At 47.5% G+C, this 25,177-nt stretch overlaps 1 protein-coding gene across 8 annotated transcripts in view; it reads right to left on the reverse strand.

Moving 5' to 3' along the window:
* Positions 1-25,177, reverse strand: part of MINDY4 (MINDY lysine 48 deubiquitinase 4) — a 139,655-nt gene that overhangs the window by 50,460 nt on the left and 64,018 nt on the right. For all 8 annotated transcript variants that reach the window (XM_070787882.1, XM_070787884.1, XM_070787885.1 and 5 more), the window contains 4 exons: positions 12,710-12,768; positions 6,487-6,593; positions 3,292-3,408; positions 2,036-2,124 (listed from right to left, as the gene is read on the reverse strand). In XM_070787882.1, the coding sequence (XP_070643983.1) occupies positions 2,036-2,124; positions 3,292-3,408; positions 6,487-6,593; positions 12,710-12,768 (372 nt within the window). The remainder of the gene's footprint in view (positions 1-2,035; positions 2,125-3,291; positions 3,409-6,486; positions 6,594-12,709; positions 12,769-25,177) is intronic.

Raw genomic sequence — 25,177 nt, forward strand, 5'->3', positions numbered from 1 at the left:
CAATCCAGATCTCAGTAAGATTAAAGTGCCATGCATCTCCAGCAAGCACCACCCCCCAACCCTCTTCACGCCCAGGTGGGCCCTGAGCACCTGGCCTGTCCCGCGACCTCCCACTCGTCTCGGCTCTTGTATTCAGGTGTAGGTCCCATGAGGGCAAGTCCACAGTTACCATGCTGGCCCCGCACCCCCTCCAAATGCCTACTAAGTCCTCTCTGTGTGTTTCTCTCCTGTGCAAGGAGGGAAAGGGGACAAGGGGTGCATATGTGCTCGGAGAAGGTCCCTGTACCCTTTGAGAGTGGGCAGCCAGAGGCCCCTCACTCAGCCAGTCCCACCCAGCCAGTCGGGATCATCCGGGACCATCACGCACTACATGGGCCTCTCCCGACCACAGCATGGGTAGCACTTCACTGGACTGGACCCCAGAGCAGGCAGAGGGGAGAAGAACAGGACAAAGTCCGACCTTGCTGTGGAAATGCTATGTCACTGGGCTTCTGCTGACAGACACGCTATGCCTCTGGATGGCATCTTTCAGCTTGAAATCAAACACCTTGATTATTACTTCGTAAAGTAATTAGACAAATCATCTTATTGGACAAATTATAAAATTCCAAGCATGAAAAGATACCTTCACTTGGACCCTGTCTAAGGCCACATCCTTTAGGCTGGCAAAACATGTTTCATTTGTACCAAGCTTGACAGGGTACCTGGAGAACTAGTATCTTTCCCAGTAAACCAAACATGAATAAATGAGGGGTATGGGCCTTGTTGTCTTTGAAAAAAAAAAAGCTACCAAAATGCCTAGGTCAAGAGCGAGTCCCTTTAATTAGCGTTCAGGAACTGGCAGAACTAAACTGTGATTTTCAAATCTGGTTAATTACAACTTTGGAGAAGAGAATGGAAGTGTCTACTGGGTAGGATGCGTCCACAATGCTGGGAATATTTTCTTTCGTCATCTGGGGATGTGTTCATGGGTGTGTGATTTTGCAATAATTTATTAAACAGAACATACAGGAGTTGTGCACTTTCTTGAGTTGTGTACTCTTCTGTATGTATGTTGTGGTGGTGGTTTAGTTGTTAAGTCATGTCCAATTCTTGTGACCCCATGGACGATAGCCTGCCAGGCTTCTCTGACCATGGGATTTCCCAGGCAAGAATACTGGAATGGGTTGCCACTTCCTTCTCCAGTATATATGCTAGATTTCAACTGGAAAAAAAAAAAAAAAAAAGAACAAGTGCCAGAAGTTCTGTAACTCTGAGGGTTACTCAAAACAATTGGGAATGCAGTTATAGGTTAAGAGAGCTGCCTCTTCAAATTGGCCAAGCTGGTCTGCCCCTGGCCAGCCCCTCAATAATCCTTCTAACTGAGCACCGACCACAGGGTAGGATCAAGGTTTTCTCTCTGTCCCTCAACCTCACAGAGCACCCTGGAAAACAGAGAATGCATCTATTCCTCTCTATATCACTTGTGCCTGCACAGAATGTTCCAGAAACATCTGTTGAGAGAGTGAGCGTGAGAATGAGCTGTGTGCAGAAACTCAGCGTGTGAGGTGGAGAATGAATGGCTGAGGGTGGAAGCCATGTCCTGTGGGGCTGGTTGGACCATGTGTGGGGAGATGGCTGCTGGCAGAGATGGGCTAACAAGGGGAGGGAGGGGAGGCCTGGGCTCAGTGCAGGGGTCAGTGACCTGGGTGTGGACAGGATTCAGGCAGCTGCTGCTCCATTCCTGGGTTGGCGGGGGGTGGGGGGTGCTGGGGGGTGACGGGGGGGTGCAGTGAGGGTGGCCTGAGTTTCACTGCTGTTCCAGCTGCTGATTCTCATGTGGAACAGGACCTAAATAGCCTGCCCGCTCACAAGACACAAACACATGCAGGTCATTTAAACAGGCCCATGCTGGCCCTGCTAGCCAGCCTCCATTTCCCTTTCCAGAAGACGGGAAATATCAGGGAACAAACACACGTTTCCTTGCTTATTTGTTCTGGACAGTGAGGAGAAGCCTTGGGAAAAGAAGATATTGCCGGAATGAGCACTGACTTACCGAGCACAGTCAGCACTGCTATCTCCTTCAAACAGGAGTTTCTGCAGGACACAGCCCTGGACAGCCGCCAGGACCCCACAGGGACCACCCTGCAAGGAAGGACACGCTTGAGTGCCTGTGAGAACTGACCCAGGGCTCAGCCTTCTGTTCCTCCAGAACCAACCTCCGCCCACAGGTTATAGAACACGGGGAGCCCAGGCCCCTCAAACAGGGGTCTCTGTCATGGTGTCTACTTCCGTGAAGTGCCGACTCTCAGTCACAGGGAGAAGATGGCAAAGACCCTGGCACCCATTGCTAGAGGAATGTATGTGTGATGTGTGAATGTGAGGTGTGTGATGGGAGGAAAGCAACTCTTCACAACCCACCAGAGGCCATCGTCACAGATGTCCAGTCATCCAGAGACACGTTTCCATGTCCACAGGCTGAGGGTGTCAATTATCTACCCATCCTAAAGCCCTCCTCCTCCAGGAAGGCTTCCCTGACCACCTCAGCTAAACGCGATCCCCTTGGGCCACCTCCACTTGTGTGAGCAACATTGTCCCTGGCCCATAGCCTGCCTCGGCACCCAGTAGGTGTGCCTCAGAGAGAGGGGGCTCCTTGAGGAGCTCAGCCCTGCAGCCATCAACAAGTACAAGGACTGTCAGAGCAGGGCCCACAGGTGCTCTTGAACTCAGGGTGCGAGAAAATGTGCCGACTTGCCCAAGGTAGGGACAGAAGCACTTCCTTGGGGCAGTGTGGGGCAGGGGGAGGCTCTTGGGGCTTGAGAAATGGAATCTGGATGAGATGCTGGATTTTATAGTATCTTCTGGCCCTGAAGATACACCTTTTGGGAAATGTATTTAAGCCACATTCAGATCCTGCCACAAGCTACTTACGTTTCCCTGCCTGTGTCCTCTCCTCCTCACTTCTCCTGGTTCTCACACCAGATACTTCTGCCCCCTTCTGCAGTTCCTAGGTATTCACAAGCCTCCCTTTGTTCAAGCTGCCACCTGTTTCCAGCATCCTTTCTCCAGCTCTCCAGTAAAATCACCACTCGAGGTACTCAGCTAAAGGACCCTCTCTGGTAACCCCAAGTAGACACAGGGGCCCCTACCCCATTCCCTCGCAGTGAGGATTCCCACATCACGCATCACTTATATTAGGGGTCATGTTCCCCGGGCCTGCTTTGCCAGCCACAGTGAAGTTTCTGTCCTGGGTGACAATGTCCCTGCTGGGCCCAGAGAAGGGTCCCGGGGGGGCCCTTAAAAACAACCTGCCTTGTTCTGCACAATGCCATATTTTAAGGATACTGAGTCATTAAAGGAAAAACTCTGAAGTTTCCACTCATCGCTGAAACAGCAAAAGCTGGAACCAAACAGAATGGTCTTTATGTCCTGTCAAAAGAAGAAAGAATTTTATTGGTTGTTTTAAAAGCAAACAACAACACACGGCTGGGTGTTTGCGTTCCCACAGGAGCTGGTCTTGAATTCTATCTAGCAGGGTAGTCTGTTTTCCAGCAGGGTCATCTACTCCCTTTTTGTTTTACAAACCCATTTTTATCATATTTGAGGAAAGAGAAAATTGACCCTGAGGGTCTTACCTCTGGAACATCTGTAAACCCAACCAGCCTGTGCTGATCCAAACCAAAATCCTTTTAGGTTCCTCAGACGTTCCTCGATACACAAAATTTTAGTCTTACATGGGACCTTGGGGATTTTTGACTGCACATTATAACTACCTACAGATCTCCGAACAATCCTGATGCTCAGACCCCATGCTGGACCAACTGAAGTGCAACCCCTGGGCGTCAGAGGCTGTGATCCTTAGTTGTAAATGAGTCCAGTGCACAGCCAAGTTTGAGAACCTCTAGCAAACTATGACCCACAGGCCAAATCCAACCCTCTACTTCCTTTGTAAATAGTGTTTTACTGAAACACAGCAATACCCGTGTGTTTACATATTATCTGTGTTTACTTTTAGATTACAATGGCAGAGTTGTGTGGTTGCGATCGAGAGCCAAAAATACAGGATCTAGCCCTCTATGGAAAAAGTTTGCCAACCCAACACCGGTACAACCCCTTCCTACATGTAAGAATCTCAACATCGCCAGAGAGTGGTGCCGGTGCCCCCAAAACTTGAACACCCCAACCACCAGGTGAAGGGGTTCCCACTATCTCTCAAGGCAGCCCCTCCATTTTTTCGCAGCTCTATCTTCTTCAGACTTCTGGCTGACATTGCTCTCCCATCAAACCAAGCCCCACCCTCCAGAGCCCCAGAAAGCGCCAACACTTCCCCACTGACCAGCCCTCGGACAGCAAAGCGGAGCCTCTCCCCAGACGTCCCTCCCTACGCTGGCTGCCTCTCCTCTCTCTGTCGTGATTTTACACTCCAGAGGATCTGAGGGGCCAACGTGTGGATTCTGTCACTACATGCTCAGAGCCCCTTTCCAGGTCATATCTTTCCTACAGACTCATTTTCCCCTCTAAGGTCAGTTCTTTCTTCTCGTGCATGCATGCTCAACGGTGTCCAACTTTTATCGACCCCACACACCGTAGCCTGCCAGGTTCCTCTGTCCATGGGACTTCCCAGGCAAGAGTACTGGAGTGGGTTGCCATTTCCTTCTCCAAGGGATCTTCCTAACCCAGGGATCAAACCCACGTCTCTTACAACTTCTGCACTGGCAGGCAGATCCTTTACCAGCTGTGCCACTTGGGAAGCCCTTCTTTTCGTTAAGTACAGGGGAAAACTCTGTGACCGAGCACTTTCCCCCATGTCATCAAATGTGGGCTGACACCACATAGGAGAGAGGGGTAGCTAAATCAGGGCTTGGGTCCCCTTCTTGCACCAACTACAGTCATCCATGTATTTGGACTGAGTTTCCCGGGAGCCTAGAAACTATAGGAACTTGAGTTTTCTGGCTGAAGCCTATGTCTGTTCTCTCATCCACAGGATGACAGCTCTCATCTAGGCATAGTACAGTTGCCAGGTCACAGGGCTACGAGCCTGGAAACCTGGGTTCCACTTGCTGTGGGTGCCGTGTGTCCAGGGTTGTCCTTTCTCTATGGGGGTCTCAGTTCTTTCTGCTGTTTTTTGAGATGCTACTACTGGGTGGTCTTTAGGGGCCTCTGAGGGCCCCTCCCAAAATGATAGTACCCACTACAAAGAATCATAGCCTGTGGCTATGTCTGTGGCTAAGGACAGCCAGAGCACTTACTCCCAGGCGTGGGAGTACTTAAGACCCCTTGCCTGACCCCCTCCCTGTGGTCTCAAAAGAAGGAAGGGAAAGAGAGGGGAGGGATGAAGAGGGACAAAACCTCTAGAAAAACCTTTGACTTTTCACCTGTGTGCTCAGCAAATACTTGCTAAGTAGGAAGAGAAGAGGGTCAGCTGTGTCCCCAGGAGTTTATTTTCTCTTCCTGAATCCTGGCTGAAAAGCCAGTGGAGGACAGCAGGAGCCTCATTCCATCTTGCAGGAACTGCTGGCCACAGGGAAGGGTGAGGCCTTCTGGCAGTGGAGATGGAGAGGAGGCTAGGACATCCCCGCAGAGGAGGCTGCTAAGGCCAGAAACCTGCTCCCAGAGTCCTGTGACTCTCAGGACATCCCTGCAGAGGGGGCTGCTAAGGCCAGGAACCGACTCCCTAAGTCCTGTGACTCTCAGGACATCCCTGCAGAGGAGGCTGCTAAGGCCAGGGACTGGCTCCCCAAGTCCTGTGAGCCTCAGGACATCCCCGCAGAGGAGGCTTCTAAGGCCAGAAACCCAGAGTCCTGTGACTTTCAGGACATCCCTGCAGAGGGGGCTGCTAAGGCCAGGAACCAACTCCCCAAGTCCTGTGACTCTCAGGACATCCCCGCAGAGGAGGCTGCTAAGACCAGGGACTGGCTTCCCAAGTCCTGTGAGCCTCAGGACATCCCCGCAGAGGAGGCTGCTAAGGCCAGGGACCAGCTCCTGGAATCGACTCCAGGAGCCCACTAGCATGACCCTAGATGGCACTGAGACATTAGCCACACTCCCCTGTCCTCCCCTCACCGCTGCCCAGCCTGAGCAACGCTCAGGGGACCAGTGCAGGAGCAGAGTCGTGCCAATGAGGATGATTATTCTGTTCCCAGCTCAACTCTGGAGTTAGCGGGTGCAGACATGGTGAAGCAGCTCTGGGCCAAAAGAAAAGCTGGATCCTGGAATGTTTCAGTGAAGAGATGTTGTATCCTCACCTTTACTCTCGGAGAGGGAGTGGGAGCTGCCAGCACTAGGTCCCCATTTCCCTGACTCTCCGCTCATGTTTATTTCCACATCACATGCAAATTTCCATTTCAACAATGACTGGGAGATTATAACGAGATGAATGAAGGCAGAGAGAGGAAGATCATCTCCTCCCACCAACTCAAATCAAGACGCCTTCAAGTCACACCACACCAATTCACACCAGTTCAAATCAAGAAACACATCACCTCACACTTTGCAGTTGACACCTACCTTCGCCACCGAGAGGTCGATGGGCTTGGATACTACTTGCAGCTTGAGCACTGATGAGACTGGAGACAGGATGATTTCTTCCCTTACCAATTCATCTTCCACATCCTCTGAAAGAAAACCATGGCCATGTGAGCTCTTTGTTATGATGCACAGAGAACAGATTAGGAGGCCATTTAACACCCAGGACACTGATGAGTGCTGAGAGGGTTGGGATGAGAGGAGGGGTCCTCTACCATCCACCCACCTGTGGACCCTCTGGGGCTCCCAAGCCCCCATCAGAAAGGGGAAGGCAGACCAAGAGCCCTTGCTCCTTGTCACCCCATGCTGGTCCAAGGATACTGGCAGCTGGGACATGGCTCTCAGTCCACTAGAAGGCTCTGCTTGTGGACATTCAGAAACAAAGGCCTAGGCCTAAGCTGTTGACTCAGTCCCGGAAAAGCCTGGCCCAGATGTGATTCCTCCAAGAGGCGGACATGACCCACAGATCTGTCCCCCCGAGGATAAACATGAAAAGGGCAAAAGTAGGAAAGAGAGTGCTGCCCTTCCTGAGAGAATAATGACAGTTATAATAGATTATCACTATTGTGGTTTTCACTACCTATGTTTATCATCCAAGCACCACTCTCTCCTCAAGAGAGTAATTATCATCACACCCATTTACAGATAAGGAAACTGAGATTGAGACAAGTTACGTCACTGACCTAAAGTCACCCAGGTGGAAAGTTACAGAGATAGAATATAAACCCAGGCCAGCTCCCAACAGCTCTGCCATCCTGCCAATCAGACCTCCACGGATCTCCAGCCAAAAGGGACACCAAGTCACATTCCAAATACAACCTCACAGCTGGAGTGATGGAGGCCCAGAGAAGATCCCAGAGTGAGTGCTGGCAACACCAGCCTGTGCCTTTCCTGGCAGGCGAGGCTCCCTCTCGCCATTACGCCTGCTGTGGCACCACTTACCAGAACCCTCAGATGCGGGACCCACATGAAAACAGCCCAAGGCAGTGATGCTGGCAGAGCTCAGCAGGCTGGTCTCCAGAGAGCCTCTGGAGACTTCCTCCCACCCTTTTCCCAAGACTAAATGATTACTTAAAAAGCACACCACACTGTATAGACCTCAACATTATCTGCCATAAGCCTGTGTGCGTAGGACCATAGAAATGTCACGGTCCCTGCCGCGCATCTTCTGAGATACTGTTCAAAGGTCAACATCCCCAGGACACGTGCCTTACATCTTACTCTACAGCCTCCTTTTCTTCCCTGGAGGAGGACCAGGCACAGCATGAGGCCCACTCCTAGAGGCTCAGTCCACTGAAAAGGAGACAGATTCTACCTTTAGGCTGAAACAAAAGTTTCCAGTAAGTCTGGAATTTAAATGAGAAACTTTTTTAGTGAGGGTCTTAGAGAAAAGCCACCCTGTGACCATGGTCTTACAAAAACACCTGAAATAAAGACCAGATGTTCACACAGTAACATACACAGGTCTTGAAAGCATGCCACTGGATAGAAAAAGTAAGAAAAAAAATGCAATTTATAACACAACACAATTTACATCCAGTATAAACACATGCACGCAACTCTAAACATTTTTGCAAGAACACACACAAGCGAAAAGAAATCACTAAATACAAGAGGGTGGAGTGGTTGATAGTGAGGAGGGTCATGGGAGTGTGGGGTGGGGCTCAAATGAAATCAGGAAGGAAAAGTATGAGGGCGGACAATGGGAAGCTTTGCAAAGATCAAAACTGAGAATGTTCATTAAGGTATGGAGATGTGTGATTAATTCAACCCTAGGCATCTGAGGCCCAGAAACAGAGCGGGAGAGGAACTGAGCGATTCCACCAAGCCTCAGCAATGCCTCAGCCCAGACTGCTTCTGGGAGGCCCAGAGAGGGCAGGATTTAAGCCTATTTGGAGGCTGCTGTTTAATCTGGGATGTCCCGAAGGGAACCGGGGCTGAAACGTGCTCTGCTCAAGCCCATGAACTAAGTCTAAGGATGGAGGCTGGGACCCATGGGAAGCTGACTGGGTGGAGCCCCCAGGAGAAGGCAGCCTCTCTCGGCCTCTGCCAGGAGGCGGTTGGCGCCTGCACAGAGAACTGGTTCAGGACAGTTAGGCAGGCGCAGATGTGGCGGGATCGCCACGCAGGGGAAAACAAAGCACTCTGGCGTGACATGTTGGCCAAGCAGACAAACCCAGCTGCAAATGCTGATGGTTTTCAGTTGCTATTTTTAAGGCCCAGTGCAAATGTCTGGTTGAAAAAAAGCCAGGGATTTTATATCCTATACCATTTAACTTACCCTTTGGAGGAAGAAAACATATACATAACCTTGGAAATACTTAACAGAGGCCTGTCTATCTCTTTTTCCAGGTCCCCACTCAGTAGTTCCCATTGACTATAAGATGTCTTCTGCTGGAAGCGCCCCAATGCCCCAGACTCAGGAATCTCAGCACTGAACCCCTCCAGGCTTCTATTTTGATTATAGAATCCATCTCCCCAGCCCTCCACCAGGGACCCAGGCCAAAACCTCAACCCTCTCCCACACAGCATGCTGCTCTACCCTCCAGGTTATCCTGCCCCCAGAATGCCTCATAACGCTGCCCACCTCCCACATTTTCCCTCTCCACTTTTATAGCAATGTGTCATTATTTTTCTATTTGCTCATCAAGCACTTTACTGAAGACCCGTGATGTGCGACTGGGTATGTGGGACAGAAGAGGTCCAGAGATGATGAAAACATCATCCTTGCCTTCAAGGAGCTCACTAACTAAAGACGGAGACAGAGCCCTAAACATACAACATGAGGTCAGTGCTAAAATGGAGATTAGGGCAAAGGTTCTAAGAGCAGAGAGGAAGAGGCAAGCAATCCTGCCTACAGGGTCAGAAAAGCTTCACATAAATGGTAAATATTTGAGCAGGGTCTTGAAATACCCAGAGGATTTCCCCAGATAGGATAGGGGCCCAGTCACCTCTTTTCTAGACTATTCCAAGAGCCCCCCCACCAGTCTCCCAAAATCCAGGCTCTTACCCCTAAAACTCATCCTCCACCCACATCCAGAGACGGCCTCAAACATCATTTGTTTCACATCTCTACTTGATAAGATCTTGTCCATCCTTCAAAGCCCAGTCTAAATGATACTCCACTGTGGAACCCACCACAGACTTGGCTAAATCGCCTCCTGAAGCAGTGAAGAGCTGAAGGTCATTTACTTTGGTGTGGTTTTCAGAAAACACCTCTCTTCCTTCATCCTACCCAACCCCACCCTCCAGGAAAGCAAGACCACTTTTCATCACCTCCGTCCACGTTCAACAGTCCTGTTTGTGCCGGGGCATGTAAGAGCTAACCAAAGTGGGCAGAAGTGAACCCAAGAAAGATGAACTGGGGTGAGGAAGGGAATGCTATCCCTCTAAACAAACTGCATTCCTTGTTTCTGATTCTCCCACCCCAAACTTCTCCTCCACTCTCTCAGGGTAACTGGGTTCCATGAGAGGACTCTGGACCTCTGATCTTTTATCTCAGTGTCCTTCTCTAAATCGTTAGCTGAGCCACCAGCAAAGAGAGGCTGGCCTCCCTCTGGAAAAGTACACACACTTCAAAGAGCTGGGTTCTGAGAGAATTGCTAAAAGCCTTCCTCCCAGCAGAAGCCCTCTGGGTTCTGAGGGCCGGGAACCGCTTCACTTTACATCCAGACAGGAGTGGCTTTCATTAGAAAACCTTAGAACGCTTTACAGAAAGGTTTCAGATGCCAGCGTTTTCTGGCTCCATGCTTCACTCTGCAGAGCCGTGTGCCCAGTGAAATCTGCCCCTTCCTGGGTGGGCCAATGATCCCACCGGCCATCCCTGTGAGGAACGGTCACCTCTGAAGAAAACAAAGTAGAATAAACAAACCCCTGCTTCCATCACTCGGAGCTCAGTCCCTGCCTTTCAACTTCATCAAAGCAAACCGTCAGACAGCCTGTCTCACGCCAGTCACTTCTAAAGGGCAAGCTGCTTTCTTCCTTCATGTAAAAGGGAGTGCTTAAAAGGAGAGGAAAAGGATGTGAGTAGCTCCCAGCTCTTGCATGCCAAAATGGTCCAAAAGGTATCAATACATTGCCAGCTTCCAGGAGAACAGCAAAGGTCAATGGCACTCAAGCCTCGTCCTTTCATGTCTGGTCCTTGGTTGTCATCCTTTATTCTATTCCTGGCTTTTGCCAAGGCCTGCAAACATATTAGTCTTGGAGGGATACAGAATTCCAGAAAGAGGGAAAAAGGTGGCTTCAAAGAGAAAGAGTGGATGGACAAGTTCCTGGCTAGATCCTACAGAGGAGGTACACAGATGCACACGCAGGTGGAAGGGCATGAGCTGACGCACCTCACGATTTGTGTTTTACACCTCAGTGAGGTGGTGAACCGTGAACTTCCAGATGTTCAAGCTGGTTTTAGAAAAGGCAGAGGAACCAGAGATCAAATTACCAACATCCGCTGGATCATCGAAAAAGCAAGAGAGTTCCAGAAAAACATCTATTTCTGTGTTATTGACTATGTCAAAGCCTTTGACTGTCTGGATCACTATAAACTGTGGAAAATTCTGAAAGAGATGGGAATACCAGACCACCTGACCTGCCTCTTGAGAAACCGGTATGCAGGTCAGGAAGCAACAGTTAGAACTGGACATGGAACAACAGACTGGTTCCAAATAGGAAAAGGAGTACATCAAGGCTGTATATTGTCACCCTGCTTGTTTAACTTATAGGCAGAGTACATCATGAGAAACGCTGGGCTGGAGGAAGCACAAGCTGGAATCAAGATTGCCAGGAGAAATATCAATAACCTCAGATATGCAGATGACACCACCCTTATGGCAGAAAGAGAAGAGGAACTAAAAAGGCTCTTGAAAGTGAAAGAGGAGAGTGGAAAAGTTGGCTTAAAGCTCAACATTCAGAAACCTAAGATCATGGCATCTGGTCCCATCACTTCATGGGAAATAGATGGGGAAACAGTGGAAACAGTGTCAGACTTTATTTTTTGGGGCTCCAAAATCACTGCAGATGGTGATTGCAGCCATGCAATTAAAAGACACTTACTCCTTGGAAGGAAAGTTATGACCAACCTAGATAGCATATTCAAAATCAGAGACATTACTTTGCCAACAAAGGTCCGTCTAGTCAAGGCTATGGTTTTTCCTGAGGTCATGTATGGATGTGAGAGTTGGACTGTAAAGAAGGCTGAGTGCCGAAGAACTGATGCTTTTGAACTGTGGTGTTGGAGAAGACTCTTGAGAGTCCCTTGGACTGCAAAGAGATCCAACCAGTCCATTCTAAAGGAGATCAGTCCTGGGTGTTCTTTGGAAGGACTGATGCTAAAGCTGAAACTCCAGTACTTTGGCCACCTCATGAGAAGAGCTGACTCATTGGAAAAGACTCTGATGCTGCGAGGGACTGGGGGCAGGAGGAAAAGGGGACGACGGAGGATGAGATGGCTGGATGGCGTCACCAACTCGATGGATGTGGGTTTGGGTGAACTCCGGGAGTTGGTGATGGACAGGGAGGCCTGGCATGCTGCAATTCATTGGGTCGCAAAGAGTCGGACATGACTGAGCAACTGAACTGAACTGAGGTGGTGTGTGTTAGTCACAAAGTCGTGTACAACTCTTTGCGACCCAATGGACTATGGCTCCCCGGGCTCCTCTGCCCATGGAATTCTCCAGGCCAGAATATTGGAGTGGGTAGCCTTTCCCTTCTCCAGGGGATCTCCCAAACCCAGGGATTGAACCCAGGTCTCCTGCATTGCAGGAAGATTCTTTACCATCTGAGCCACCAGGGAAGCCCCAAGGATATGTGGGTAAAAACTTTTAAAGGATGGGCTTCTTCAAGCAGAGACATACTAATATTTTGATAAGCACTGTCTTCTAGAGACTTCTATAGGTTCTGAAAAACCCTAAAAGAACCCCTAAATGCAGAAAATGCTACTCTGCCCCCTCTCCCCCAGTGTAGATCTAGAAGTGTAGATTTCTATATTTCTCCAGGTGAGACAGGCAGTGGAAGATGGATTTGGACATCAACCAAAAAAGAGAGAAACCTGCTCTACTCTCTGGGCCAGACCCTCCTTCCCAAGGCCAGGTGGGAGAAAAGGAGCCCTGTTCCAGCCAGCAGAAAGCCCCACCACCCGCTACCTCCCAGACAGACCAAATGAAGACCGCTGGACCCTGTGGGGCAAGCACAGAGGCCCCAGGGTACCTACCAAGCTGCAGCACATCCAGATCACCCTCGAGCTTGTTGGACACTGACAACTGATTTTTCCTAGAGGAAAAAAAAAATAAAGGGAAATGTCAATGTACCATAGGAGAATACCAGAGAAATGCAAACAACAGAGAAGAATGGGAGGAGCACTGGCTGGGCCTCCAGGAGGGAGCTCCTCTCCAGACCCGGCCCTGCCGCTCTGTGTGTGCCGTGTACCAGCACTCTCCCTCGCTGAGCCACAGGTTCCATGTCAGATGGGATCAGATCACTTCTGGGGCGCTTTTCCATTGTGTACACACACAAGCACACCCCAGCCAGCGCAGGATTAGAGACCCTGTAGTTTGACACTTGCCAAGAACTGAACGCAGGCTCTTTTGCTGATGCCACTGTAGCACTGCTGGGAAACGCTTGCACGTGCACAGGCACACACGCACACACGCGAATCAGGTTCCTGCGATCACTGCACAGATTTTCTTATCTCATTTTTTTGTTGGTTTCCTTTCTCCCAGCTTTCTTGTGAAGCTATCAGCAGCCGTTTCTCAGAAATCTCTAGAATGCACCAGACAGAATACCTTCTGTGATTCTGACTAGTAGATTTACGGATGTGCACACAGAGCTTTCTTTAAACAGCCCACCTGTACTTCAGCTCTCTTTAGATTTTCTTTTCCTTCAGCATGCTTCATCTGAACTAAAGTAACATCATTTTTTTTTAATGTATTAAAAAATAACAACATTACATCACCCTCTTGAAAACTCCATTTACTATGTTAAAAATGACAGCTCTTTTGAACGTAGCATTGAAATGTATTTTCCTCCAACATCCTTGCAGGATAAGATATGATTGAAGTAACAATTGTAATCTTGCCACAGTAGGTTCTATTGAATTGGCTTCCTCCTGAAGACGTATGAAGGGGCGTGAGTGGAAGACCACGGAGGACGCACAGTACTGAATTCCCCCGCATGTATTGCTTCGGACCCCAGGGTTCCTGCCTCTGGTGCTGGAATACAGAGCGCCTCCCCCTTCCTCCCAGGCAGCCCTAAGCCTTCCGTGTCCTCCTCCACTCCGCCAAGCCCACTTTCCTCAATTCGAAACCACAAAATTCCTATGCTACCAGGGTTCTGCAAGCCTTCTTGGGAATGGTGAAAGAACAAGTTAACTTGGAAAGAAGATCTAAGGCATGGAGGGGCAGCAGAAGGAGGTGGGGGTGGGTGGTTAAAAGAGAGGCTGTGCCCCCCGACAGTCCCCAGCAATGGAGAACTGTGCTTTCTCAGACACCTCCGCCGACCCCACCTCTCCCCCACCACCCACGCTGCAAGGGCAGACAAGGACCGAAGTCCCACTTCTTCTATCCCCTCTGTCACTATTTCATCTGGATACTAAGGCAAAGGGCCCTCTCCTTGCTGCGCCTGTGTCCCAGTCTGAAAAGCAAGGACTTGGGTGCAGGTGCTAGATGGCCTGTAAGAGCCACCTTGAACCATTTTGAGCTGGAAATATCAGGAGTAAAGATGCCTCTGGCACATCCCACTGCCAACATCTCTCTGGTACCGATCTCTGCTCTCTGCCTCTTCGTCTGTCACCCAGATCATTCTCACAGCCCTCTAACTGGTTTCCTGACCCCAGGGTGATGTCCTACTTGGTGCTGGCCCTACCTCTTCACAAGTGTCAAAGGCATCTTTCTATAAAGAAAGTCTGACAAGAATTGGGTTCATAAACTCCACCCTGAGAATATCTAACTATCTAAAGACCTGTCCTGCCAGTTTCTCAGAGCACAGAGTGCCTCACCCTTTCTCCTGAATTCCTTTAGGGGAGGTGTTATAAGTCAGCAGCTGCAGCAGCACACGATTTAATCCTTGTAGAATTAGATGCCAAGCACCCACGCTAAGTTCCAATTCATGGTTGACAATGCCAAAGATAATGGCAGCAAACACGACATATACTGTTTCCTCATAAAACAAAACCCAAGCCCATTAGTGTGTGCGCGGGGCTGCCCGTGACCTGGCCACCTACCACCCCAGCACCACCTCCCTCTGCACCCTCCCGCTCCACCTGCATGTCCTCCATGCTAACTTCTCAGCCCACGCCTCTACACCTTTTCACAAGCTGTTCATTCCCATTCAAATATCTTTTGGCAAACTCACACTCGTCCTTTTCAGCCCAGTTGGAATGCTACCTTCTTCTCAACTCCAAAGCGTGCGTTTATTCGTTTCTTCACTCAGTCATCTAGCCAGCGTGTGGCAGTTATCCAGTAGGTCTATCTCCCTGCCCCATTGAGACCCAGCTGTGTACAATAAATAGACGCAAATTACAATATGACATGGCATGGTAGGCTGAATAATGATATAATAATGCCCCCAAAGATGTTCACATCCTAATCCCTGGAAATGGAAAATGGTAACTGATATGGCAAAAAAAACTTGCCAAAGAGATTAAAGATCTTGAAATGGAAGAAAGCATCCTGGATTATCCAGATGGGGCCAACCTACTCACAAGTGTCCTTATAAGAGGGAGGGAAAAAGAGATCGGACACAGCAGAGAACAGGTAGGATGATAATGGAAACAGAGGTTGAAATGATGCACTTTCAAGACAGAGGAAGGGGCCACAAGCCAAGAAATGAGGGTGGCCATGAGGAGCAGAAAAAGGCAAGGAAACAGATTCTAGCTGTTCAACAGCTAGCCCTGCCAACACCTTGGCTTTAGCACAGTGGAACTGATTTCAGACTTCAGTCTTCCAGAACAGCAAGACAATAAATTCATGTTGCTTTAAGCCACTAAATTACTGGGTGATTTGCTGGAGCAGCCATGGGAAACTAATACGTACAGAGAGAGAAACACCAAGGAGGAGCACTGGACTACAGGATTCTCTCGATGGCCTCTGTGTCCTGTGTCCTGTGTCCATTTTTGCGCAGCACCTAGTCGCTGCTCCAAAAATGGGTGCCAAATACCAGAATGACCCTCACACAAGCTAGGCGGCTCACATAGGTCACTCAACTTAGAGGTGCCAGACCAGGGCTCAAACCCAGGCCGCTGCTCCAAATGCTGTTCTGCTCTTTCTTGTATTTGATGCTTCCTTTCCCTGCCCAGAACTCTCCATGGCTGCCTGTGGACCAGAAGACAAAACCTACACCTCCCAAGTGGTCCCCTTGGCTCCCCAGGGCGAAGCCGCAGGAGCACGCAGACTGGCAGGAGCCGCGGGGAGAGGGCAGGGATGATGTTCCCGCTGTGCAGGGTACAGCTGGGCCTCTTCCCGGTCATGAGACTTCCACCCTGAGGCTATTCATCAGCCACGAGAGTCCGGCTCAGATGCTGTGCGCCGCTTCCCATAAATCTCTTCACCAGAGGAGACTTCAGTCATGCTCACACTTAGGGAATGTGCTATTGTTCCTTTCATGTGTCCCTTTGTGGCCCAAGCATTACACAGTTGAAAAGGTCAGTTTAAAAGCATGTTCTTGCCTTTGAGTGAAAACTATTATGAGCAACAACGACAAAAAGATAAATCAAGGATTCAAAACACTTTTTCAAAATGCGATTGTACAGATAACCTAGAGTCATGTGTCAAAGTGTGCATCTAATAAATCTAGGGGAGCCAGGCTGGAAACACCCACTTGCCTGCTGGGACCAAGGCCTCCGTTTTCCAGCCAAGACCCTCTGTGGGCTCTACACCCCACCCCTAGGAGGGGCAAAGGCTAGGGCCCTGCAGGTATTCAGGGTTACACAGAGCCAGGACTCAGTCCCTGGATAACTGGGTCTTGGGTGGGTAGAAAGAGCCACTCAGAGACCAGAGTTTTTGCCCTTGATCCCCCAACTCTGAGTGCCCCTAGGCAAGACACCCACCTCTGCGGGCATCAGATGCCTCAGCTATACCTTGGAGAAAGCCTGAGCACAGCTGTGGAACATGACCAGGTGGGCGGGCTCTGAGAGGACTGATATACCCGGCTTGTGCTATTCTTTAAGATGTTCAACTGCTTTTGCACCGAACACTCAGAATAGTTCACCAGCTCTTGGCATAAAAACAGACGAGGAGCTGTTCTTTCCCCTGTGTTTAGTACTGGATACTTGACTAAACTAGTTATGATTACAAAGGAAAGCTGTCCCATGAGAGGAAAGACATTGATCACTTACTATATAGTCTATTTGATGAAAACCCTGAACCCAGTGTGAATTGATCCCACTCATGTTGCTTCCCTGTTAGCTCAGATGGTAAAGAATCTGCCTGCAATGCAGGAGACCTTGGTTCAATCCCTGGGTCAGGAAGATCCCCTGGTGAAGGCAATGGCAACCCACTCCAGTGTTCTTGCCTAGAGAATTCCATGGATAGAACATGGGATTGCAAAGAGTTGGACAAGCGACTAACACAACAACATGTTGCACAAGAATCCAGGATATAAGAAATTTACATAAAATTTCCCAGTACACCTCACTGAAGCAATGTAAAATTATCTGGAGAGACACTTCTACAAAGCAAGTAGGAGCTCTACAATCTAGCTTCCCCAGGACGGAGAGATTTTTTTTTTTTTAAGTCCCAACTAAAAATATGCTTAAAACAAACAAACAAACAAAAACCCTGTTAAATATATGAGATGATCCACCATAAGTGAAAGTCAACGGACACAACAAGTAGGACTCTCAAGGACTTGAGATAACAGAACAGCAATCTAAAAGAGGCTGTAATTAGAGAGAATAGGGATTAGAGGCTGTAATTAGAGAGAACATTTTACAAAGGAATGGAAATTGTACAAAAAGAAACAGACACTATGAGAAAAGGATGCACTGCTCTGACAAGCAAATATAGTCATGAAAAATGAAAAAACTTGGGGCATACAATGATGGTGATGGATAATACCATATAAACACATATTTTGTTTTAAATCCATGAGTCTGCTAATAGAGGAGGAAGGAGGGGCAGGGGCAGGTAACAGAAGGCTCTTCTCTATGAAACATGCCACCTAGTAAATGAATGATAAAATGACAAAAATTAGGAAATCGCCATTTTTTACATTTCTAATATCAATGGATATTCAAACCACAGGTTAAGAGGTTTTTGAGGCACAGAATATTCACATGGCCTAAAAGTTACAGAGTCCTTATTAATTCCAAAGGGGAAGATTGCCTTTATGGTAACAGAGAGATTGGCAGAAACCCTAGAGGGCTGACACAACTTAGCACCACATCACCAAAAATACTTACATCACGTGCTCCTGACACGAAGCAATGGGAGGTACACAGCATCACGTAAGTATTGTCCTTAACCAAAACTGTCTAACGTAAACCCAATAATGAAACAGACATGTCTAGAATGTGGTCATTCTATGAGACGAGAGCGAAATTATTTGAGACTGAAAGACATCAGAGAGACATGGTAACCAAATACAGATCAGATCAGATCAGTCGCTCAGTCGTGTCCGACTCTTTGTGACCCCATGAATTGCAGCACGCCAGGCCTCAATACGGAATGAAGCAGGGCAAAGACTAATAGAGTTTTGCCAAGAAAATGCACTGGTCATAACAAACACCCTCTTCCAACAACACAAGAGAAGACTTGGACATCACCAGATGGTCAACACCGAAATAAGACTGATTATATTCTTTGCAGCCAAAGATGGAGAAGCTCTATACAGTCAGCAAAAACAAGACCAGGAGCTGACTGTGGCTCAGACCATGAACTCCTTATTGCCAAATTCAGACTTAAATTGAAGAAAGTAGGGAAAATCACTAGACCATTCAGGTATGACCTAAATCAAATCCCTTATGATTATACAGTGGAACCAAATACAAGTGAACCTTAAATGGATCCTGGGTTGAAAAACTAAAGCCCAAAGAACATTTTGAAGCCATTTGGGAGAAATTTGATCATGGGCTTTACATTAGTGGATGTTACTGAAATTTCTTGGTTGTGATACTGGTGCTATGGTTATATTCTTGTCCTTAGGAGGTGCAAACTGAGCCTTAATATCTGAATTTTAGTTTCAAATCAACCATAAAAAGTATTTGTGGACGACGGAAGTAGAGGAGAGAGAAAACAAATCCAAAAAAATCTTAGAATTACAGAAGGTAGGTTCCATGTACTATTCTTTCAACTTTTTTATGGGTTAGAACATTTTTAAAGTTGGGGGAAAACTGTTGGAAAACTTAATAAAGGAGATTAGATACAGTGAAGAGATAATAAATTCACTAGGAACAATGAGATGACATTTATTCAGAATGCAGCTCAGAGATCAAATATATGAAAGAACAAATAAGAGACATGCAGGGAAAAAATTTAAGCCTAATATACATCTAAAAGGAGATCCAAGGACTTCCCTGGTGGTACAGTGGTTAAGACTCTATACCTCCACTGCAGGGGCACAAGTTCAGTCCCTGGTTGGGGACCTAAGATCCCACTTGCTTCGTGGTGCAGCCAAAAAACAAATTAGCTAAAAAAAAATAAAAGGAGTTCCAGAAAGAAAGGATAAAGAGAATATGAGAGGGGAAATTATTAAAAAGATAATTGCTAAGAATATACCAGACATGAATCCTCAGAGAAACATAATAAATTTCAAACAGTACACGTGTAAGAAAATGCACACCTAGACACGTCATCTTGAAACGACCAGAACACTAAAGACAATGAGAAAAACCTTAGAGAAAGGTAGATTATCTAGACACAGCAGTTACTTTAACAAAAAAACATCTTTAGTATTAAAAATATTAAAGGTAAGGACAAAATGAAAACATTTTCAGACAAAGACCAAAAATGTGAACCATCACAGACCTTCACTGAATGAACCACTAAGAGACTAACTGCAGAAGAAGAAAATTGAACCCAGAGGGAAAGAGCAGGATGCAAGCAACGGCAGAACAGAAATCTGTGAACATTTGGATAAACCTAAATGAGAGCTGGCAACAACAACTAATCTAGAGAAAGTTTTTGAAAACAAAGGGATAATACTAGACAGTAAGAAACAGGGAACCTGGGAGGGGGAAATGATCCAAATTAAAGCTTTCTAAAATCCTTGCATTTTTTTGAGGGAGTGGAGATACTAATTAAACTGAAAACTTTTAAGTCATCTCAGCTGCTGCTGGTGCTGCTGCTAAGTCGCTTCAGTCGTGTCTGACTCTGTGCGACCCCATAGATGGAAGCCCACCAGGCTCCCCCGTCCCTGGGATTCTCCAGGCAAGAACACTGGAGTGGGCTGCCATTTCCTTCCCCAGTGCATGAAAGTGAAAAGTGAAAGTGAAGTCATTCAGTCATGTCTGACTCTTAGTGACCCCATGGACTGCAGCTAACACATAGCAATTACTTCGCCAGATACTATTCTCAGCATTTGATGTATTAACTTGAGTTCTCACCACAAATGTTTGAGGCAGGACAATTATTAACCATTTCACAGAGGTTCATGTTGGGCTAAATTTTCATGTCGAATTCCTCCTTTTGTTATTCTGTAACAAGTAGGTTTATCACTCATAATGTTTTTTATCCTATTTTGATTTTTATCCAATAGCGTTTAGCTACATTAGCTTTTACATGGTTGGCATGCAAGTGATATATTATTTCCCCGTTTCCCTGTGCTTAGTTGTTCTCCTTCTCTCCACATGTATTGTATGAAATACCATGGTGCTAATTTTAAAAATTGATTTGAGTGTCTTTGTCTTTTAACTGGCGAGTTTAATTTGTTCATCTTTAATATAATTATTGATATACTTGAAGTTATTTGTCCTTTTATATTTTACACTTTGCTTTTGCCAGACTTTTACTTTCTTTGTTTTCTTCTTTAAAAAAAAAAATAGCCATTTTAAAGAGAACAATCCAGTGGCATATAACGCATTCACAAATCTGTGTAACCACCACCTCTTGTTAAGAATCCGCCTGCAATGCAGGAGACCTGGTTTTGATCCCTGGGCTGGGAAGATCCCCTGGAGAAGGGAAAGGCTACCCACTCCGGTATTCCGGTCCTCCCAACAGTGACTCTGCACAGCCCTGGCCTTAAAGGCTTTTATTAAAGACTGAACTTCAGAAGGGGTTAGCCTTAAGTGAGAGGGATCCCTGAGGGCAAGCTAATATAAAAAAAGAACTTTAAAAAAAAAGTTCTCCATAGAAGAAAAGATTTCTTCTTTCGATTTTCCTGTTCTCCGTTTCTCTCTGGCTTCCCAGAGAGGCTCAGCCAAGTTCCCCCAGAAGAAGGCCCAAGGTGCAGAATCACGGTGAGTTAGACTTGGAAGGCATTTGGATAGTCACCTGGCATAACCTTTGTGCTTACAGATGAGGAAACCGTGCTCTGGAGTAAGAAAGAGGGCTCCGCCAGTGTCTCCACCTTCCGGGTGCTCAGCCCGGGGGATCCACGTCCCAGCCTCGGGAAGAGCTCCACCTTCCTGGGCCGCCACATCCACAGGCGTTTTTAAAATTAAGCCGTCAAAGAACAGGAGGTCTCATCAAGGGCTGGGTTATCAAGAAGTCATCATGTGTACACATCTCAGTTTTATACCCGGCAGTTGTCAGTTCTCCAACTGTTGACCTTCAACATATGAAAGGAATCTTTTTTTTTTTTTTTCCCCTCTCTTTTCTCTTACGGATGTGGAAAACCTGACTAGAACTGCCTGGTCTGACATTTCCTGTGAGAAAGCACTCTGCTTGGATACTGTGAAAGCAATCTGCCTTAACAATTCAGCCCAAATAAATTATCTTCCTGAAACGAGTGAATGACTTTAATTGGGAATTGGGCTGCATACCCAAGACTCTCTCATCCGGGCTGGACAAAGGTGGGACAAAGATAGGGATCGCCTGGTGAGAACGGACTGGGAGGGGGGTCCCCAATGACCCTGCATCCTCCTGGAAAAGCCATCGGCTTGGCCCATTGAGCTGGAGAGAACACATGTACTCTCACCTCCTGAACCATTGTTCTTTGGGGGTGAAGATCTCTCAGTTCAACTATCTTTCTGTGTGCGCCCCTCCCCACAGGCTCTGGCACACACATCCTTGGCCAGAAGCGTGCAGAGCCAGAGCAAGATCCAAAACCAAGTCTGACAATTCTCCCTCCCTGAGCTGGGCTGGATTCTGGCACATTCCAGGAACAGAGAAGAAATTTACCCCGGGTCACCAAAGCATCAGACTAGGAGGGTTCCTCAAGGGCACACAATTCGCAAAACAAAACTGTACTAGCTGTGACCTTCCTTCATGTTATTCTCCCAATTTGGCACAAGGCCTTGGCATACAGCTAGTATTCAACGGATGCTCCCTCTGGAAGCTGAGGGGGTGTCCGGAGTAGCCAGTGCCTTGTCCAGGGGATATTCCAGACCCAGGGATTGAACCGAGGTCTCCCGCATTACAGGCAGATTCTCTATCGTTTGAATTCTTTACCAGGGAAGCCTCACCCAGATAAGGCTCATGCCTCTGTAAGGGTTGGAAACGCTAACTCAGACCATCTAATCTAATCCTGCCACTCTGTCAGGGGTGGGAAGGGGAGGGAGAGCTTTTACTAATACCTAGAACCCCTGTGTAGGGGGCAAAGCCAAAAACAGAACTTTAGGCTCCAGACTCTCACCACAGTTCATTTTCATCTATCCCATGTTGGATGTTGGAGGCACCAACTGTGTTTTCTAAAGACCCAAAATGCACTGGGTCAGGGTGGTCGCTCTCCCCTTAATGAATGCACACTAGCAGGATTTGTGGCTCTCCCAACTCCTATCTTTCTGCCCTTCTCGCAGGCTGCACTTTCCTGGGTGTGGCTGAACTCAGCTCCACAAGGTGACTGGTGCCGAGCGGCAGGCATTGCTCAACAGGCAATGAAAACGTGGGTAGAGAGGAGGTGGCTCCAGGGGAAGAAAAATATCCTCTTGAAGGACAAGTGGTCTCCCTGGAGTACAGCTCTGGGATGCGGCCAGATCACTGAGTAATCACTCATTCACCACCCGCACTGTGCAGCTCACCAGGCAGAATGCTGCCAGCCCACGATCCTCCTTCCCCTTCGTCTCACCTCCTCCCCTCCGTCCACCAGCACGTGGCTGTGTGGCTCAGCCAAGCCCAGCCATTGTGGAACGCTTGTTGTTGTTGTTGTTTAATTTTTGCGACCCCATGGACTACAGCCCTCCAGGCTCCTTTGTTCATGGGATTGATTCTCCAGGCAAGAATACCAGAGTGGATTGCCATTTCCTTCTCCAGGGGATCTTCCCGACCCAGAGAGCAAATCCGTGTTTCCTGCATTGGCAGGCAGGTTCTTTACCTCTGAGCCACCTGGGAAGACCCTGTGGGATGCTGGAAGAGCCCAATCACCAGGGCTGGAGCGAGAGGCATGAGGTGGTACCTGGCCCACAACAGGGGCCTCGCCCCCTCCCACCAGGAGCCCCAGCCTGCACACCCAGCAGGTGGGATTACTAAGGCTGTCTGATTAGGGCTCCCGACAGTGGAGTGAAGACCTAAGGGGATGATTCTGTCAGAGACAAAGATTCCCCCAGCTCCGTCCTCCCCAAGTCTCCTGTGACAGCCCAGGATGGAAAGGATGGCCTCTACAGCCTTGGCCCTGTCCCAGGAAGTCCAAAGTCACACTTGGAGTTATAAAAGGGAAGGTTCCAAAGGGTGTCTGAAAGGCATTACATAAGAGCTGCCGCTGGTCTCCATCGTGGATTGGAAAGCTGTGCCGAGATGTTTACTTAGCTGCTAGGAGAAGCTGCTTTTTGGCACCACGATTGCTCTTTACTGTCCAAATAAAGGACAACACACCCCGGGAAGGAGCTGTCCCAATGAAAATGGGACTTTTTCCGAGTCCCATTAAATGTTAAACCCACTTGAGCTCTGTTTGATAAAATAAGCCAAAGGGTGGCTTAAAAAAACTTCTGGGGTGAAATATTTTCATTTTGAACTCAGAAAACGTTTCCCTGCATTAAGCATTAATAAAAGCGCCTAAAGTAGCAAGTTTGAAACAACACTGTCTGGGTCCAAGGTTAACTTCATATCAATTTGAAAATAAAGAAACTGGGGTTCACTTACTTTTTGAAAAGGCGAGGAGGTGTACACTTGAATAACACCTTTTTTCTGAAGCTCTTGTCTTTCTCCAAGCAGATGTGGATGAATCCTCCCATGCCCTGAGCTTCCACTGTCCTTTCTGTGACAATCTAAGGGTTCTAATTTTTGTCCTTACAATAAGAAGTGTTTATTTGGGTGCTTATTTCTACTTTACCAAGCACTTTGAAAGCACAGTTTTTTGTTTTTTGGGTTTTTTTTTACTGTTATTTTATTATTTTTTTTTAATTTTATTTTTAAACTTTACAATATTGTATTAGTTTTGCCAAATATCGAAATGAATCCGCCACAGGTATACATGTGTTCCCCGTCCTGAACCCTCCTCCCTCCTCCCTCCCCATACCATCCCTCTGGGTCGTCCCAGTGCACCAGCCCCAAGCATCCAGTTTTTTATTTATTTCTCACAAGCAGCTTTGCTGCAGGGAAGCAGCAAAGGGACGTTTTAGCCCTATTTTCAAAAATGAGGACACTGAGCTTTGGAAAGTCAGAAATATTCCAACACAGACCAGTCCTTGGCACACAAGTCTATGACCAAATGGGGGCCATAGGTAACAATACAGTGAATCTTTCCTTAGGCTTAATTTGTTCATTTCAAAGCTGGGACTTTTCTTTCAAGATTGGATATATATTTAAATTTTACAGAATTGTTCTAATGTTCTTACTTAGCAAGAAAACTAAATAATAATAACAACCCGAAGAGTATCTGATTTCAGTTCAGTTCAGTCACTCACTCATGTCCAACTCTTTGCGACCCCATGGATTGCAGCTCACCAGGCTTCCCTGTCCGTCACCAACTCCTGGAGCTTGCTCAAACTCATGTCCATTGAGTCCGTGATGCCATCCAACCGTCTCATCTTCTGTCATCCCCTTCTCCTCCTGCTTTCAATCTTTCCCAGCATCAGGGTCTTTTCCAATGAGTCAGTTCTTCGCACCAGGTGGCCAAAGTATTGGAGATTCAGCTTCAGCATCAGTCCTTCCAATGAATATTCAGGGCTGATTTCCTTTAGCATGGACTGGTTTAATCTCCTCGCAGTCTCTCAAGAGTCTGCAAGAGTCTCTCAAGGGACTTTCAAGATTCTTCTCCAACACCAGAGTTCAAAAGCATCAGTTTTTCGGTGCTCAGGTTTCTTTAAAGTCCAACTCTCACATCCATACATGACTATTGGAAAAACCATAGCTTTGACTAGACAGACGTTTGTTGGCAAAGTAATGTGTCTGATTTACCATGAAGTTAATGGGACTTAAGCTTCAGGGATCCTCTTGCACAGGCCCTGTCACGAGGCCCTAGTGTTGGCACAGTCTTCTATTTTTGTCAGATTTGCAAACATGTGGTAGGTGTAAGTTCTTTATCTTTAAGAGACACCCAAACTGTGTAAGTTTCAGGCCCACAACGTCTGGATCTGAACCTGATTCCAGGCAGTTTGTTTTGGCATTTTTGTTTGTATTTTGCTCATCCATGAATTCCCACCCAGAGATGA

Source organism: Bos indicus, chromosome 4, assembly GCF_029378745.1.
Source record: "Bos indicus isolate NIAB-ARS_2022 breed Sahiwal x Tharparkar chromosome 4, NIAB-ARS_B.indTharparkar_mat_pri_1.0, whole genome shotgun sequence".
In the NCBI taxonomy this organism is placed as follows: domain Eukaryota; kingdom Metazoa; phylum Chordata; class Mammalia; order Artiodactyla; family Bovidae; genus Bos; species Bos indicus.